Source organism: Scyliorhinus torazame, unplaced genomic scaffold, assembly GCF_047496885.1.
Source record: "Scyliorhinus torazame isolate Kashiwa2021f unplaced genomic scaffold, sScyTor2.1 scaffold_1173, whole genome shotgun sequence".
Taxonomy (NCBI): Eukaryota; Metazoa; Chordata; class Chondrichthyes; order Carcharhiniformes; family Scyliorhinidae; genus Scyliorhinus; species Scyliorhinus torazame.
This window is the reverse complement of record NW_027308900.1, coordinates 5,029-19,969: the sequence shown is the minus strand read 5'-3', so window position 1 is coordinate 19,969 and position 14,941 is coordinate 5,029. Positions and strand designations below refer to the sequence as shown.

The 14,941-nt window shown below is 66.2% G+C and overlaps 1 protein-coding gene across 1 annotated transcript in view; it reads left to right on the top strand.

The window, feature by feature from the left end:
- Nucleotides 1-14,686, top strand: part of LOC140407110 (cap-specific mRNA (nucleoside-2'-O-)-methyltransferase 1-like) — a gene marked incomplete at both ends in the record, with an annotated part of 50,187 nt that extends 35,501 nt beyond the window's left edge. Inside the window, 3 exons of the mRNA XM_072494827.1 lie at nt 8,307-8,432; nt 14,427-14,518; nt 14,618-14,686. Of these exons, the coding sequence (XP_072350928.1) occupies nt 8,307-8,432; nt 14,427-14,518; nt 14,618-14,686 (287 nt within the window). The remainder of the gene's footprint in view (nt 1-8,306; nt 8,433-14,426; nt 14,519-14,617) is intronic.
- Nucleotides 14,687-14,941: the final 255 nt, after the last annotated feature.

The following is a 14,941-nucleotide window of genomic DNA, read 5'->3' as shown; positions in this document are numbered from 1 at the left end:
GCGGAGTGGAGCGGCTGTACCGCGGGGCGGAGCGGGGCGGCTGTACCGCGGGGCGGAGCGGGGCGGCTGTACCGCGGGGCGGAGCGGGGCGGCTGTACCGCGGGGCGGAGCGGCTGTACCGCGGAGCGGAGCGTCTGTACCGCGGGGCGGGGCGGAGCGTCTGTACCGCGGGGCGGAGCGTCTGTACCGCAGGGCGGGGCGGAGCGTCTGTACCGCGGAGCGGAGCATCTGTACCGCAGGGCGGAGCGGCTGTACCGCAGGGCGGAGCTTCTGTACCGCAGGGCGGAGCTTCTGTACCGCAGGGCGGAGCTTCTGTACCGCGGGGCGGAGCTTCTGTACCGCAGGGCGGAGCTTCTGTACCGCAGGGCGGAGCTTCTGTACCGCAGGGCGGAGCTTCTGTACCGCAGGGCGGAGCTTCTGTACCGCAGGGCGGAGCTTCTGTACCGCAGGGCGGAGCTTCTGTACCGCAGGGCGGAGCGTCTGTACCGCGGGGCGGGCAGAGCGTCTGTACCGCAGGGCGGAGCGGAGCGTCTGTACCGCGGGGCGGAGCTTCTGTACCGCAGGGCGGAGCTTCTGTACCGCGGGGCGGAGCTTCTGTACCGCGGGGCGGAGCTTCTGTACCGCAGGGCGGAGCTTCTGTACCGCAGGGCGGAGCGTCTCTTGCGCGGGGCGAAGCGTCTGTTCCGCGGGGCGTAGCGGCTGTACCGCGGGGCGGAGCGGCTGTACCGCGGGGTGGAGCTTCTGTACCGCGGGGCGGAGCGGCTGTACCGCGGGGCGGAGCTTCTGTACCGCGGGGCGGAGCTTCTGTACCGCAGGGCGGAGCGGCTGTACCGCGGGGTGGAGCTTCTGTTCCGCGGGGCGTAGCGGCTGTACCGCGGGGCGGAGCGGAGCGTCTGTACCGCGGGGCGGAGCTTCTGTACCGCAGGGCGGAGCTTCTGTACCGCGGGGCGGAGCTTCTGTACCGCGGGGCGGAGCTTCTGTACCGCAGGGCGGAGCTTCTGTACCGCAGGGCGGAGCATCTGTACCGCGGGGCGGAGCATCTGTACCGCGGGCGGAGCGTCTGTACCGCGGGCGGAGCGGAGCATCTGTACCGCGGGCGGAGCGGAGCATCTGTACCGCGGGGCGGAGCGTCTGTACCGCGGGGCGGAGCGGAGCGTCTGTACCGTGTGGCGGAGCGTCTGTACCGTGTGGCGGAGCGTCTGTACCGCGGGGCGGAGCGTCTGTACCGCGGGGCGGGGCGGAGCGTCTGTACCGCGGGGCGTAGCGTCTGTACCGCGGGGCGGGGCGGAGCGTCTGTACAGCAGGCGGAGCGGAGCATCTGTACCGCGGGGCGGAGCGTCTGTACCGCGGGGCGGAGCGGAGCATCTGTACCGTGGGGCGGAGCGTCTGTACCGCGGGGCGGGGCGTCTGTACCGCGGGGCGGAGCGTCTGTACCGCGGAGCGGAGCGTCTGTACAGCAGGCGGAGCGGAGCATCTGTACCGTGGGGCGGAGCGTCTGTACCGCGGGGCGGAGCGGAGCATCTGTACCGTGGGGCGGAGCGTCTGTACCGCGGGGCGGGGCGTCTGTACCGCGGGGCGGAGCGTCTGTACAGCAGGCGGAGCGGAGCATCTGTACCGTGGGGCGGAGCGTCTGTACCGCGGGGCGGAGCGGCTGTACCGCGGGGCGGAGCGGCTGTACCGCGGGGCGGAGCGGAGCATCTGTACCGTGGGGCGGAGCGGCTGTACCGCGGGGCGGAGCGGCTGTACCGCGGGGCGGAGCGGAGCATCTGTACCGTGGGGCGGAGCGTCTGTACCGCGGGGCGGGGCGTCTGTACCGCGGGGCGGAGCGTCTGTACCGTGGGGCGGAGCGTCTGTACCGCGGGGCGGGGCGTAGCGTCTGTACCGCGGGGCGGAGCGTCTGTACCGCGGGGCGGAGCGTCTGTACCGCGGGGCGGGGCGTAGCGTCTGTACCGCGGGGCGGAGCGGCTGTACCGCGGGGCGGGGCGTAGCGTCTGTACCGCGGGGCGGAGCGGAGCATCTGTACCGTGGGGCGGAGCGTCTGTACAGCGGGTGGAGCGGAGCATCTGTACCGCGGGGCGGAGCGTCTGTACAGCGGGGCGGAGCGTCTGTACCGCGGGGCGGAGCGTCTGTACCGCGGGGCGGAGCGTCTGTACCGCGGGGCGGAGCGTCTGTACCGCGGGGCGGAGCGTCTGTACAGCAGGCGGAGCGGAGCATCTGTACCGCGGGGCGGAGCGTCTGTACAGCGGGTGGAGCGGAGCATCTGTACCGTGGGGCGGAGCGTCTGTACAGCGGGTGGAGCGGAGCATCTGTACCGTGGGGCGGAGCGTCTGTACCGCGGGGCGGAGCGTCTGTACCGCGGGGCGGAGCGGAGCATCTGTACCGCGGGGCGGAGCGAAGCATCTGTACCGCGGGGCGGGGCATCTGTACCGCGGGGCGGAGCGTCTGTACCGCGGAGCGGAGCGGCTGTACCGCGGGGCGGAGCGTCTGTACCGCGGAGCGGAGCGGCTGTACCGCGGGGCGGGGCATCTGTACCGCGGGGCGGAGCATCTGTACCGCGGAGCGGAGCGTCTGTACCGCGGGTCGGAGCGTCTGTACCGCGGGCGGAGCGTCTGTACCGCGGGTCGGAGCGTCTGTACCGCGGGACGGAGCGGAGCGGCTGTACCGCGGAGCGGAGCGGCTGTACCGCGGAGCGGAGCGTCTGTACCGCAGGGCGGAGCGGCTGTACCGCGGAGCGGAGCTTCTGTACCGCGGGGCGGAGCGTCTGTACCGCGGAGCGGAGCTTCTGTACCGCGGGGCGGAGCGTCTGTACCGCGGAGCGGAGCTTCTGTACCGCGGGGCGGAGCGGCTGTACCGCGGAGCGGAGCGGAGCGGCTGTACCGCAGGGCGGAGCGGCTGTACCGCGGGGCGGAGCGGCTGTACCGCAGGGCGGAGCTTCTGTACCGCGGGGCGGAGCGGAGCGGGTGTACCGCGGGGCGGAGCAGGGCGGCTGTACCGCGGGGCGGAGCGGAGCGGCTGTACCGCGGGGCGGAGCGGAGCGGCTGTACCGCAGGGCGGAGCGGCTGTACCGCAGGGCGGAGCGGCTGTACCGCAGGGCGGAGCTTCTGTACCGCGGGGCGGAGCGGAGCGGCTGTACCGCGGAGCGGAGCGGAGCGGCTGTACCGCGGGGCGGAGCGGAGCGGCTGTACCGCGGGGCGGAGCGGAGCGGCTGTACCGCGGGGCGGAGCAGGGCGGCTGTACCGCGGGGCGGAGCGGAGCGGCTGTACCGCGGAGCGGCTGTACCGCGGAGCGGAGCGGATCATCTGTACCGCGGGGCGTAGCGTCTGTACCGCGGGGCGGAGCATCTGTACCGCGGGGCGGGGCGGAGCATCTGTACCGCGGGGCGGAGCATCTGTACCGCGGGGCGGGGCGTAGCGTCTGTACCGCGGGGCGGGGCGTAGCGTCTGTACCGCGGGGCGGAGCGTCTGTACCGCGGGGCGGAGCGGAGCATCTGTACCGCGGGGCGGAGCGTCTGTTCCGCAGGGCGGAGCGTCTGTACCGCGGGGCGGAGCGGAGCATCTGTACCGCGGGGCGGAGCATCTGTACCGCGGGGCGGGGCGTAGCGTCTGTACCGCGGGGCGGGGCGTAGCGTCTGTACCGCGGGGCGGAGCGGAGCATCTGTACCGCGGGGCGGAGCGTCTGTTCCGCGGGGCGGAGCGTCTGTACCGCGGGGCGGAGCGGAGCATCTGTACCGCGGGGCGGAGCGGAGCATCTGTACCGCGGGGCGGGGCGTCTGTACCGCGGGGCGGGGCGTAGCGGCTGTACCGCGGGGCGGAGCGTCTGTACCGCGGGGCGGAGCGGAGCATCTGTACCGCGGGGCGGAGCGTCTGTACCGCGGGGCGGAGCGTCTGTACCGCGGGGCGGAGCGGAGCATCTGTACCGCGGGGCGGGGCGTCTGTACCGCGGGGCGTAGCGGCTGTACCGCGGGGCGGAGCGTCTGTACCGCGGGGCGGAGCGGAGCATCTGTACCGCGGGGCGGAGCGGAGCGGCTGTACCGCGGGGCGGAGCGGAGCGGCTGTACCGCGGGGCGGGGCGTAGCGTCTGTACCGCGGGGCGGAGCGGAGCGGCTGTACCGCGGGGCGGGGCGTAGCGTCTGTACCGCGGGGCGGGGCGTAGCGTCTGTACCGCGGGGCGGAGCTTCTGTACCGCAGGGCGGAGCGGATCATCTGTACCGCGGGGCGGAGCGGAGCGTCTGTACCGCGGGGCGGGGCGTAGCGTCTGTACCGCGGGGCGGAGCGGAGCGGCTGTACCGCGGGGCGGGGCGTAGCGTCTGTACCGCGGGGCGGAGCGGAGCGGCTGTACCGCGGGGCGGGGCGTAGCGTCTGTACCGCGGGGCGGAGCTTCTGTACCGCAGGGCGGAGCGGATCATCTGTACCGCGGGGCGGAGCGGATCATCTGTACCGCGGGGCGGAGCGTCTGTACCGCGGGGCGGAGCGGAGCGTCTGTACCGCGGGGCGGAGCGTCTGTACCGCGGGGCGGAGCGGAGCGTCTGTACCGCGGGGCGGAGCGTCTGTACCGCAGGGCGGAGCGGATCATCTGTACCGCGGGGCGGAGCGGAGCGGCTGTACCGCGGGGCGGAGCGTCTGTACCGCAGGGCGGAGCGGATCATCTGTACCGCGGGGCGGAGCGGAGCGTCTGTACCGCGGGGCGGAGCGTCTGTACCGCAGGGCGGAGCGGATCATCTGTACCGCGGGGCGGAGCGGAGCGTCTGTACCGCGGGGCGGAGCGTCTGTACCGCAGGGCGGAGCGGATCATCTGTACCGCGGGGCGGAGCGGCTGTACCGCGGGGCGGAGCGTCTGTACCGCAGGGCGGAGCGGATCATCTGTACCGCGGGGCGGAGCGTCTGTACCGCGGGGCGGAGCGTCTGTACCGCGGGGCGGAGCGTCTGTACCGCGGGGCGGAGCGGCTGTACCGCGGGGCGGAGCGTCTGTACCGCGGGGCGGAGCGGCTGTACCGCGGGGCGGAGCGGCTGTACCGCGGGGCGGAGCGGCTGTACCGCGGGGCGGGGCGGCTGTACCGCGGGGCGGGGCGTAGCGTCTGTACCGCGGGGCGGAGCGTCTGTACCGCGGGGCGGAGCGTCTGTACCGCGGGGCGGAGCGTCTGTACCGCGGGGCGGAGCGGCTGTACCGCGGGGCGGAGCGGCTGTACCGCGGGGCGGAGCGTCTGTACCGCGGACCGGAGCGTCTGTACCGCGGGGCGGAGCGGCTGTACCGCGGGGCGGAGCGTCTGTACCGCGGGGCGGAGCGTCTGTACCGCGGGGCGGAGCGTCTGTACCGCGGGGCGGAGCGGCTGTACCGCGGGGCGTAGCGTCTGTACCGCGGGGCGGGGCGTAGCGTCTGTACCGCGGGGCGGAGCGTCTGTACCGCGGACCGGAGCGTCTGTACCGCGGGGCGGAGCGTCTGTACCGCGGGGCGGAGCGTCTGTACCGCGGGGCGGAGCGTCTGTACCGCGGACCGGAGCGTCTGTACCGCGGACCGGAGCGTCTGTACAGCGGGGCGGAGCGTCTGTACCGCGGGGCGGAGCGTCTGTACCGCGGGGCGGAGCGGCTGTACCGCGGGGCGGGGCGTAGCGTCTGTACCGCGGGGCGGAGCGTCTGTACCGCGGGGCGGAGCGTCTGTACCGCGGGGCGGAGCGTCTGTACCGCGGGGCGGAGCGGCTGTACCGCGGGGCGGAGCGGCTGTACCGCGGGGCGGGGCGTAGCGTCTGTACCGCGGGGAGGGGCGTAGCGTCTGTACCGCGGGGCGGAGCGTCTGTACCGCGGACCGGAGCGTCTGTACCGCGGGGCGGAGCGTCTGTACCGCGGGACGGAGCGGCTGTACCGCGGGGCGGAGCGGCTGTACCGCGGGGCGGAGCGTCTGTACCGCGGGGCGGAGCGGCTGTACCGCGGGGCGGGGCGTAGCGTCTGTACCGCGGGGCGGAGCGGCTGTACCGCGGGGCGGAGCGTCTGTACCGCGGGGCGGAGCGGCTGTACCGCGGGGCGGGGCGTAGCGTCTGTACCGCGGAGCGGAGCGCCTGTACCGCGGGGCGGGGCGTAGCGTCTGTACCGCGGGGCGGAGCGTCTGTACCGCGGACCGGAGCGTCTGTACCGCGGGGCGGAGCGGCTGTACCGGGGGGCGGAGCGTCTGTACCGCGGGGGCGTAGCGTCTGTACCGCGGGGGCGTAGCGTCTGTACCGCGGGGCGGAGCGTCTGTACCGCGGGGGCGTAGCGTCTGTACCGCGGGGCGGAGCGTCTGTACCGCGGACCGGAGCGTCTGTACCGCGGGGCGGAGCGTCTGTACCGCGGGGCGGAGCGTCTGTACCGCGGGGCGAAGCGGCTGTACCGCGGGGCGGAGCTTCTGTACAGCAGGCGGAGCGTCTGTACCGCGGGGCGGAGCGCCTGTACCGCGGGGCGGAGCTTCTGTACAGCAGGCGGAGCGGAGCGTCTGTACCGCGGGGCTGAGCGGAGCATCTGTACCGCGGGGCGGAGCGTCTGTACCGCGGGGCGGAGCGGCTGTACCGTGGGGCGGAGCGTCTGTACCGCGGGGCTGAGCGGAGCATCTGTACCGCGGGGCTGAGCGGAGCATCTGTACCGCGGGGCTGAGCGGAGCGGCTGTACCGCGGGGCGGAGCGTCTGTACCGCGGGGCGGAGCGCCTGTACCGCGGGGCGGAGCTTCTGTACAGCAGGCGGAGCGGAGCGTCTGTACCGCGGGGCTGAGCGGAGCATCTGTACCGCGGGGCGGAGCGTCTGTACCGCGGGGCTGAGCGGAGCGGCTGTACCGCGGGGCGGAGCGTCTGTACCGCGGGGCGGAGCGGCTGTACCGCGGGGCGGAGCTTCTGTACAGCAGGCGGAGCGGAGCGGCTGTACCGCGGGGCGGAGCTTCTGTACAGCAGGCGGAGCGGAGCGGCTGTACCGCGGGCGGAGCGGAGCGGCTGTACCGCGGGGCGGAGCTTCTGTACAGCAGGCGGAGCGGAGCGGCTGTACCGCGGGGCGGAGCGGAGCGGCTGTACCGCGGGGCGGAGCGGAGCGGCTGTACCGCGGGGCGGAGCGGAGCGGCTGTACCGCGGGGCGGAGCTTCTGTACCGCGGGCGGAGCGGAGCGGCTGTACCGCGGGGCGGAGCTTCTGTACCGCGGAGCGGAGCGGAGCGGCTGTACCGCGGGGCGGAGCTTCTGTACAGCAGGCGGAGCGGAGCGGCTGTACCGCGGAGCGGAGCGGCTGTACCGCGGGGCGGAGCGTCTGTACCGCGGAGCGGAGCGGAGCGGCTGTATCGCGGGGCGGAGCTTCTGTACAGCAGGCGGAGCGGAGCGGCTGTACCGCGGGCGGAGCGGAGCGGCTGTACCGCGGGGCGGAGCTTCTGTACAGCAGGCGGAGCGGAGCGGCTGTACCGCGGGGCGGAGCGGCTGTACCGCGGGGCGGAGCGTCTGTACCGCGGAGCGGAGCATCTGTACCGCGGGGCGGAGCGGAGCGTGGCGGCTGTACCGCGGGGCGGAGCGGGGCGGCTGTACCGCGGGGGGGCGGAGCGGGGGGGGGCTGTACCGCGGGAGGCGGAGCGGGGCGGCTGTACCGCGGGAGGCGGAGCGGGGCGGCTGTACCGCGGGAGGCGGGGCGGGGCGGCTGTACCGCGGGAGGCGGGGCGGGGCGGCTGTACCGCGGGAGGCGGGGCGGGGCGGCTGTACCGCGGGAGGCGGGGCGGGGCGGCTGCACCGCGGGAGGCGGGGCGGGGCGGCTGCACCGCGGGAGGCGGGGCGGCTGCACCGCGGGAGGCGGGGCGGCTGCACCGCGGGAGGCGGGGCGGCTGCACCGCGGGAGGCGGGGCGGCTGCACCGCGGGAGGCGGGGCGGCTGCACCGCGGGAGGCGGGGCGGCTGCACCGCGGGGGGCGGGGCGGCTGCACCGCGGGGGGCGGGGCGGCTGCACCGCGGGGGGCGGGGCGGCTGCACCGCGGGGGGCGGGGCGGCTGCACCGCGGGGGGCGGGGCGGCTGCACCGCGGGGGGCGGAGCGGGGGGGGCTGTACCGCGGGGCGGCTGTACCGCGGGGCGGAGCGGGGGGGGCTGTACCGCGGGGCGGAGCGGGGGGGCTGTACTGTGCTGTTAGGGAGGGAGTTCCAGGCTGTTGCCCCAGCGACAGTGAAGGAACGGCGATATATTTCCCAGTCAGGGTGGTGCGTGACTTGGAGGGGAACCTCCAGGTGGTGGGGTTGTGAAGATGAGGGCACCAAGGAGTGATTGGGGGTTTGTAATGTTGCTGTGATTGGCCCTTTGTTCATTGGGATTTGAACTCTTTCTCGACAGAAATGCCAGATCTACCTGTGGGATGGCGGAATGCCGATGCGCTGGAAGAAGTTGGAAAACTTCAAGACAGAGTTGCCGAGGGACACGCTGCTCCAGGTGGAAATCATACAGGAGCTGAAAGGAGAGGTGAGCTGGAGAAGTCAGCAGACAACATCGTGCCAGCGTTCACACAGTACAGTAACGTTACAGACTGTGACACACACTACAGTAACATTACAGACTGGTACACACTACAGTAACGTTACAGACTGTTACACACAGTACAGTCACGTTACAGACTGTTACACACAGTACAGTCACGTTACAGACTGTTACACACAGTACAGTAACTTTACAGACTGTTACACACAGTACAGTCACGTTACAGACTGTTACACACAGTACAGTCACGTTACAGACTGTTACACACAGTACAGTAACTTTACAGACTGTTACACACAGTACAGTCACGTTACAGACTGTTACACACAGTACAGTCACGTTACAGACTGTTACACACAGTACAGTAACGTTACAGACTGTTACACACAGTAGAGTAACGTTACAGACTGTTACACACAGTACAGTAACGTTACAGACTGTTACACACAGTACAGTAACTTTACAGACTGTTACACACAGTACAGTCACGTTGCAGACTGTTACACACAGTACAGTAACGTTGCAGACTGTTACACACAGTACAGTAACGTTACAGACTGTTACACACAGTACAGTAACTTTACAGACTGTTACACACAGTACAGTCACGTTACAGACTGTTACACACAGTACAGTAACGTTACAGACTGTGACACACACTACAGTAACATTACAGACTGGTACACACTACAGTAACGTTACAGACTGTTACACACAGTACAGTCACGTTACAGACTGTTACACACAGTACAGTCACGTTACAGACTGTTACACACAGTACAGTAACTTTACAGACTGTTACACACAGTACAGTCACGTTACAGACTGTTACACACAGTACAGTCACGTTACAGACTGTTACACACAGTACAGTAACTTTACAGACTGTTACACACAGTACAGTCACGTTACAGACTGTTACACACAGTACAGTCACGTTACAGACTGTTACACACAGTACAGTAACTTTACAGACTGTTACACACAGTAGAGTAACGTTACAGACTGTTACACACAGTACAGTAACGTTACAGACTGTTACACACAGTACAGTAACTTTACAGACTGTTACACACAGTACAGTCACGTTGCAGACTGTTACACACAGTACAGTAACGTTGCAGACTGTTACACACAGTACAGTAACGTTACAGACTGTTACACACAGTACAGTAACTTTACAGACTGTTACACACAGTACAGTCACGTTACAGACTGTTACACACAGTACAGTAACGTTACAGACTGTTACACACAGTACAGTAATGTTAGACAGTACAGACGGTACAGTAATGTTACAGACGGTACAGTAATGTTACAGACGGTACAGTAATGTTACAGACTGTACAGTAATGTTGCAGACTGTACAGTAATGTTGCAGACTGTACAGTAAATTTACAGACATTACAGACTGTACCGTAATGTTAGACTGTTACAGACTGTAGAGTAATGTTAAAGACTGTTAAACTGTACAGTAATGTTCAGACTGTTACCGACTGTAGAGTAATATTACAGACTGTAGAGTAATGTCACAGACTATACAGTAATGTTACAGACTCACACACTGTACAGTAATGTTACAGACGGTTACACACTACAGTAATGTTACAGAGCTATGAAATGTAGACCCAGACTGTCTGGGGTTGAGAAATTATTCACTGACCCGGGGATCAGGGATTGTTCACTGACCCGGGGATCGGGGATTGTTCACTGACCCGGGGATCGGGGATTGTTCACTGACCCGGGGATCGGGGATTGTTCACTGACCCGGGGATCGGGGATTGTTCACTGACCCGGGGATCGGGGATTGTTCACTGACCCGGGAATGAGGGATTGTTCACTGACCCGGGGATCGGGGATTGTTCACTGACCCGGGAATCGGGGATTGTTCACTGACCCGGGAATGAGGGATTGTTCACTGACCCGGGGATCGGGGATTGTTCACTGACCCGGGAATGAGGGATTGTTCACTGACCCGGGAATGAGGGATTGTTCACTGACCCGGGGATCGGGGATTGTTCACTGACCCGGGGATCGGGATTGTTCACTGACCCGGGGATCGGGGATTGTTCACTGACCCGGGGATCGGGGATTGTTCACTGACCCGGGGATCAGGGATTGTTCACTGACCCGGGGATCAGGGATTGTTCACTGACCCGGGGATCAGGGATTGTTCACTGACCCGGGAATGAGGGATTGTTCACTGACCCGGGGATCGGGGATTGTTCACTGACCCGGGGATCGGGGATTGTTCACTGACCCGGGGATCGGGGATTGTTCACTGACCCGGGGATCAGGGATTGTTCACTGACCCGGGGATCGGGGATTGTTCACTGACCCGGGGATCGGGGATTGTTCACTGACCCGGGGATCGGGGATTGTTCACTGACCCGGGGATCGGGGATTGTTCACTGACCCGGGGATCGGGGATTGTTCACTGACCCGGGGATCGGGGATTGTTCACTGACCCGGGGATCGGGGATTGTTCACTGACCCGGGAATGAGGGATTGTTCACTGACCCGGGAATGAGGGATTGTTCACTGACCCGGGAATGAGGGATTGTTCACTGACCCGGGAATGAGGGATTGTTCACTGACCCGGGAATGAGGGATTGTTCACTGACCCGGGGATCGGGGATTGTTCACTGACCCGGGGATCGGGGATTGTTCACTGACCCGGGGATCGGGGATTGTTCACTGACCCGGGGATCGGGGATTGTTCACTGACCCGGGGATCGGGGATTGTTCACTGACCCGGGGATCGGGGATTGTTCACTGACCCGGGGATCGGGGATTGTTCACTGACCCGGGGATCGGGGATTGTTCACTGACCCGGGGATCGGGGATTGTTCACTGACCCGGGGATCGGGATTGTTCACTGACCCGGGGATCGGGGATTGTTCACTGACCCGGGGATCGGGGATTGTTCACTGACCCGGGGATCAGGGATTGTTCACTGACCCGGGGATCGGGGATTGTTCACTGACCCGGGGATCGGGATTGTTCACTGACCCGGGGATCGGGGATTGTTCACTGACCCGGGGATCGGGGATTGTTCACTGACCCGGAGATCGGGGATTGTTCACTGACCCGGGGATCGGGGATTGTTCACTGACCCGGGGATCGGGGATTGTTCACTGACCCGGGGATCGGGGATTGTTCACTGACCCGGGGATCGGGGATTGTTCACTGACCCGGGGATCGGGGATTGTTCACTGACCCGGGGATCGGGGATTGTTCACTGACCCGGGGATCGGGATTGTTCACTGACCCGGGGATCGGGGATTGTTCACTGACCCGGGGATCGGGGATTGTTCACTGACCCGGGGATCGGGGATTGTTCACTGACCCGGGGATCGGGGATTGTTCACTGACCCGGGGATCGGGGATTGTTCACTGACCCGGGGATCGGGGATTGTTCACTGACCCGGGGATCGGGGATTGTTCACTGACCCGGGGATCGGGGATTGTTCACTGACCCGGGGATCGGGGATTGTTCACTGACCCGGGGATCGGGGATTGTTCACTGACCCGGGAATGAGGGATTGTTCACTGACCCGGGGATCGGGGATTGTTCACTGACCCGGGGATCGGGGATTGTTCACTGACCCGGGGATCGGGGATTGTTCACTGACCCGGGGATCGGGGATTGTTCACTGACCCGGGGATCGGGGATTGTTCACTGACCCGGGGATCGGGGATTGTTCACTGACCCGGGGATCGGGGATTGTTCACTGACCCGGGGATCGGGGATTGTTCACTGACCCGGGGTTCGGGGATTGTTCACTGACCCGGGGATCGGGGATTGTTCACTGACCCGGGGATCGGGGATTGTTCACTGACCCGGGGATCGGGGATTGTTCACTGACCCGGGGATCGGGGATTGTTCACTGACCCGGGGATCGGGGATTGTTCACTGACCCGGGGATCGGGGATTGTTCACTGACCCGGGGATCGGGGATTGTTCACTGACCCGGGGATCGGGGATTGTTCACTGACCCGGGGATCGGGGATTGTTCACTGACCCGGGGTTCGGGGATTGTTCACTGACCCGGGGATCGGGGATTGTTCACTGACCCGGGGATCGGGGATTGTTCACTGACCCGGGGATCGGGGATTGTTCACTGACCCGGGGATCGGGGATTGTTCACTGACCCGGGGATCGGGGATTGTTCACTGAGCCGGGAATGAGGGATTGTTCACTGACCCGGGGATCGGGGATTGTTCACTGACCCGGGGATCGGGGATTGTTCACTGACCCGGGGATCGGGGATTGTTCACTGACCCGGGGATCGGGGATTGTTCACTGACCCGGGAATGAGGGATTGTTCACTGACCCGGGGATCGGGGATTGTTCACTGACCCGGGAATCGGGGATTGTTCACTGACCCGGGGATCGGGGATTGTTCACTGACCCGGGGATCGGGGATTGTTCACTGACCCGGGGATCGGGGATTGTTCACTGACCCGGGGATCGGGGATTGTTCACTGACCCGGGGATCGGGGATTGTTCACTGACCCGGGGATCGGGGATTGTTCACTGACCCGGGGATCGGGGATTGTTCACTGACCCGGGGATCGGGGATTGTTCACTGACCCGGGGATCGGGATTGTTCACTGACCCGGGGATCGGGATTGTTCACTGACCCGGGGATCGGGGATTGTTCACTGACCCGGGGATCGGGGATTGTTCACTGACCCGGGGATCGGGGATTGTTCACTGACCCGGGGATCGGGGATTGTTCATTGACCCGGGGATCGGGGATTGTTCACTGACCCGGGGATCGGGGATTGTTCACTGACCCGGGAATGAGGGATTGTTCACTGACCCGGGGATCGGGGATTGTTCACTGACCCGGGGATCGGGGATTGTTCACTGACCCGGGGATCGGGGATTGTTCACTGACCCGGGGATCGGGGATTGTTCACTGACCCGGGGATCGGGGATTGTTCACTGACCCGGGGATCGGGGATTGTTCACTGACCCGGGGATCAGGGATTGTTCACTGACCCGGGGATCGGGGATTGTTCACTGACCCGGGGATCGGGGATTGTTCACTGACCCGGGGATCGGGATTGTTCACTGACCCGGGGATCGGGGATTGTTCACTGACCCGGGGATCGGGGATTGTTCACTGACCCGGGGATCGGGGATTGTTCACTGAGCCGGGAATGAGGGATTGTTCACTGACCCGGGGATCGGGGATTGTTCACTGACCCGTGGATCGGGGATTGTTCACTGAGCCGGGAATGAGGGATTGTTCACTGACCCGGGAATGAGGGATTGTTCACTGACCCAGGGATCGGGGATTGTTCACTGAGCCAGGAATGAGGGATTGTTCACTGACCCGGGGATCGGGGATTGTTCACTGACCCGGGGATCGGGGATTGTTCACTGACCCGGGGATCGGGGATTGTTCACTGACCCGGGGATCGGGGATTGTTCACTGACCCGGGAATGAGGGATTGTTCACTGACCCGGGGATCGGGGATTGATCACTGACCCGGGGATCGGGGATTGTTCACTGACCCGGGGATCGGGGATTGTTCACTGACCCGGGGATCGGGGATTGTTCACTGACCCGGGGATCGGGGATTGTTCACTGACCCGGGGATCGGGGATTGTTCACTGACCCGGGGATCGGGGATTGTTCACTGACCCGGGGATCGGGGATTGTTCACTGACCCGGGGATCGGGGATTGTTCACTGACCCGGGGATCGGGGATTGTTCACTGACCCGGGGTTCGGGATTGTTCACTGACCCGGGGATCGGGGATTGTTCACTGACCCGGGGATCGGGGATTGTTCACTGACCCGGGGATCGGGGATTGTTCACTGACCCGGGGATCGGGGATTGTTCACTGACCCGGGGATCGGGGATTGTTCACTGACCCGGGAATGAGGGATTGTTCACTGACCCGGGGATCGGGGATTGTTCACTGACCCGGGTTTGCTGCTAATTTCTATTCTGTTCTCAGGGAAAGGCCCAGCGGAGGATCAGCTCAATCCACATTCTCGATGGCCTAATTCTAAATGGGACAGACATCCGCGAGCAGCACTTCAACCAGAGGTATGTGTGCTGAGTGCCTTCATTGGGTTTTGACACCGGGCTGGCACAGAGGTGAAACGCTATCTGGGCTCTTTGTAAATCGGCACGTCTTCATTACAGGATTCAGATGGCGGAGAAGTTTGTGAAAGCTGTGTCCAAACGAAGCCGCTCGGATATGAACCCAATTCGGTGAGTGAGTGAAGGGGTCACCCGGAGTGGCCCCCTACCTCCATTCCCCCTCGCGCCTCCCCGCCCCCCCACCTTCCCCCCCCCGCCCCTCACTCCCCCCACTCACTCCCCCCACCTCCCCCACTCACTCTCCCTCACCGTTCACCCTGCCTCTCACAGCCCCACACCCCCCCTCCCCCTCACCCCCCCACACCCCCCCTCCCCCTCACCCCCCCACACCCCCCTCCCCCTCACCCCCCCACACCCCCACACACC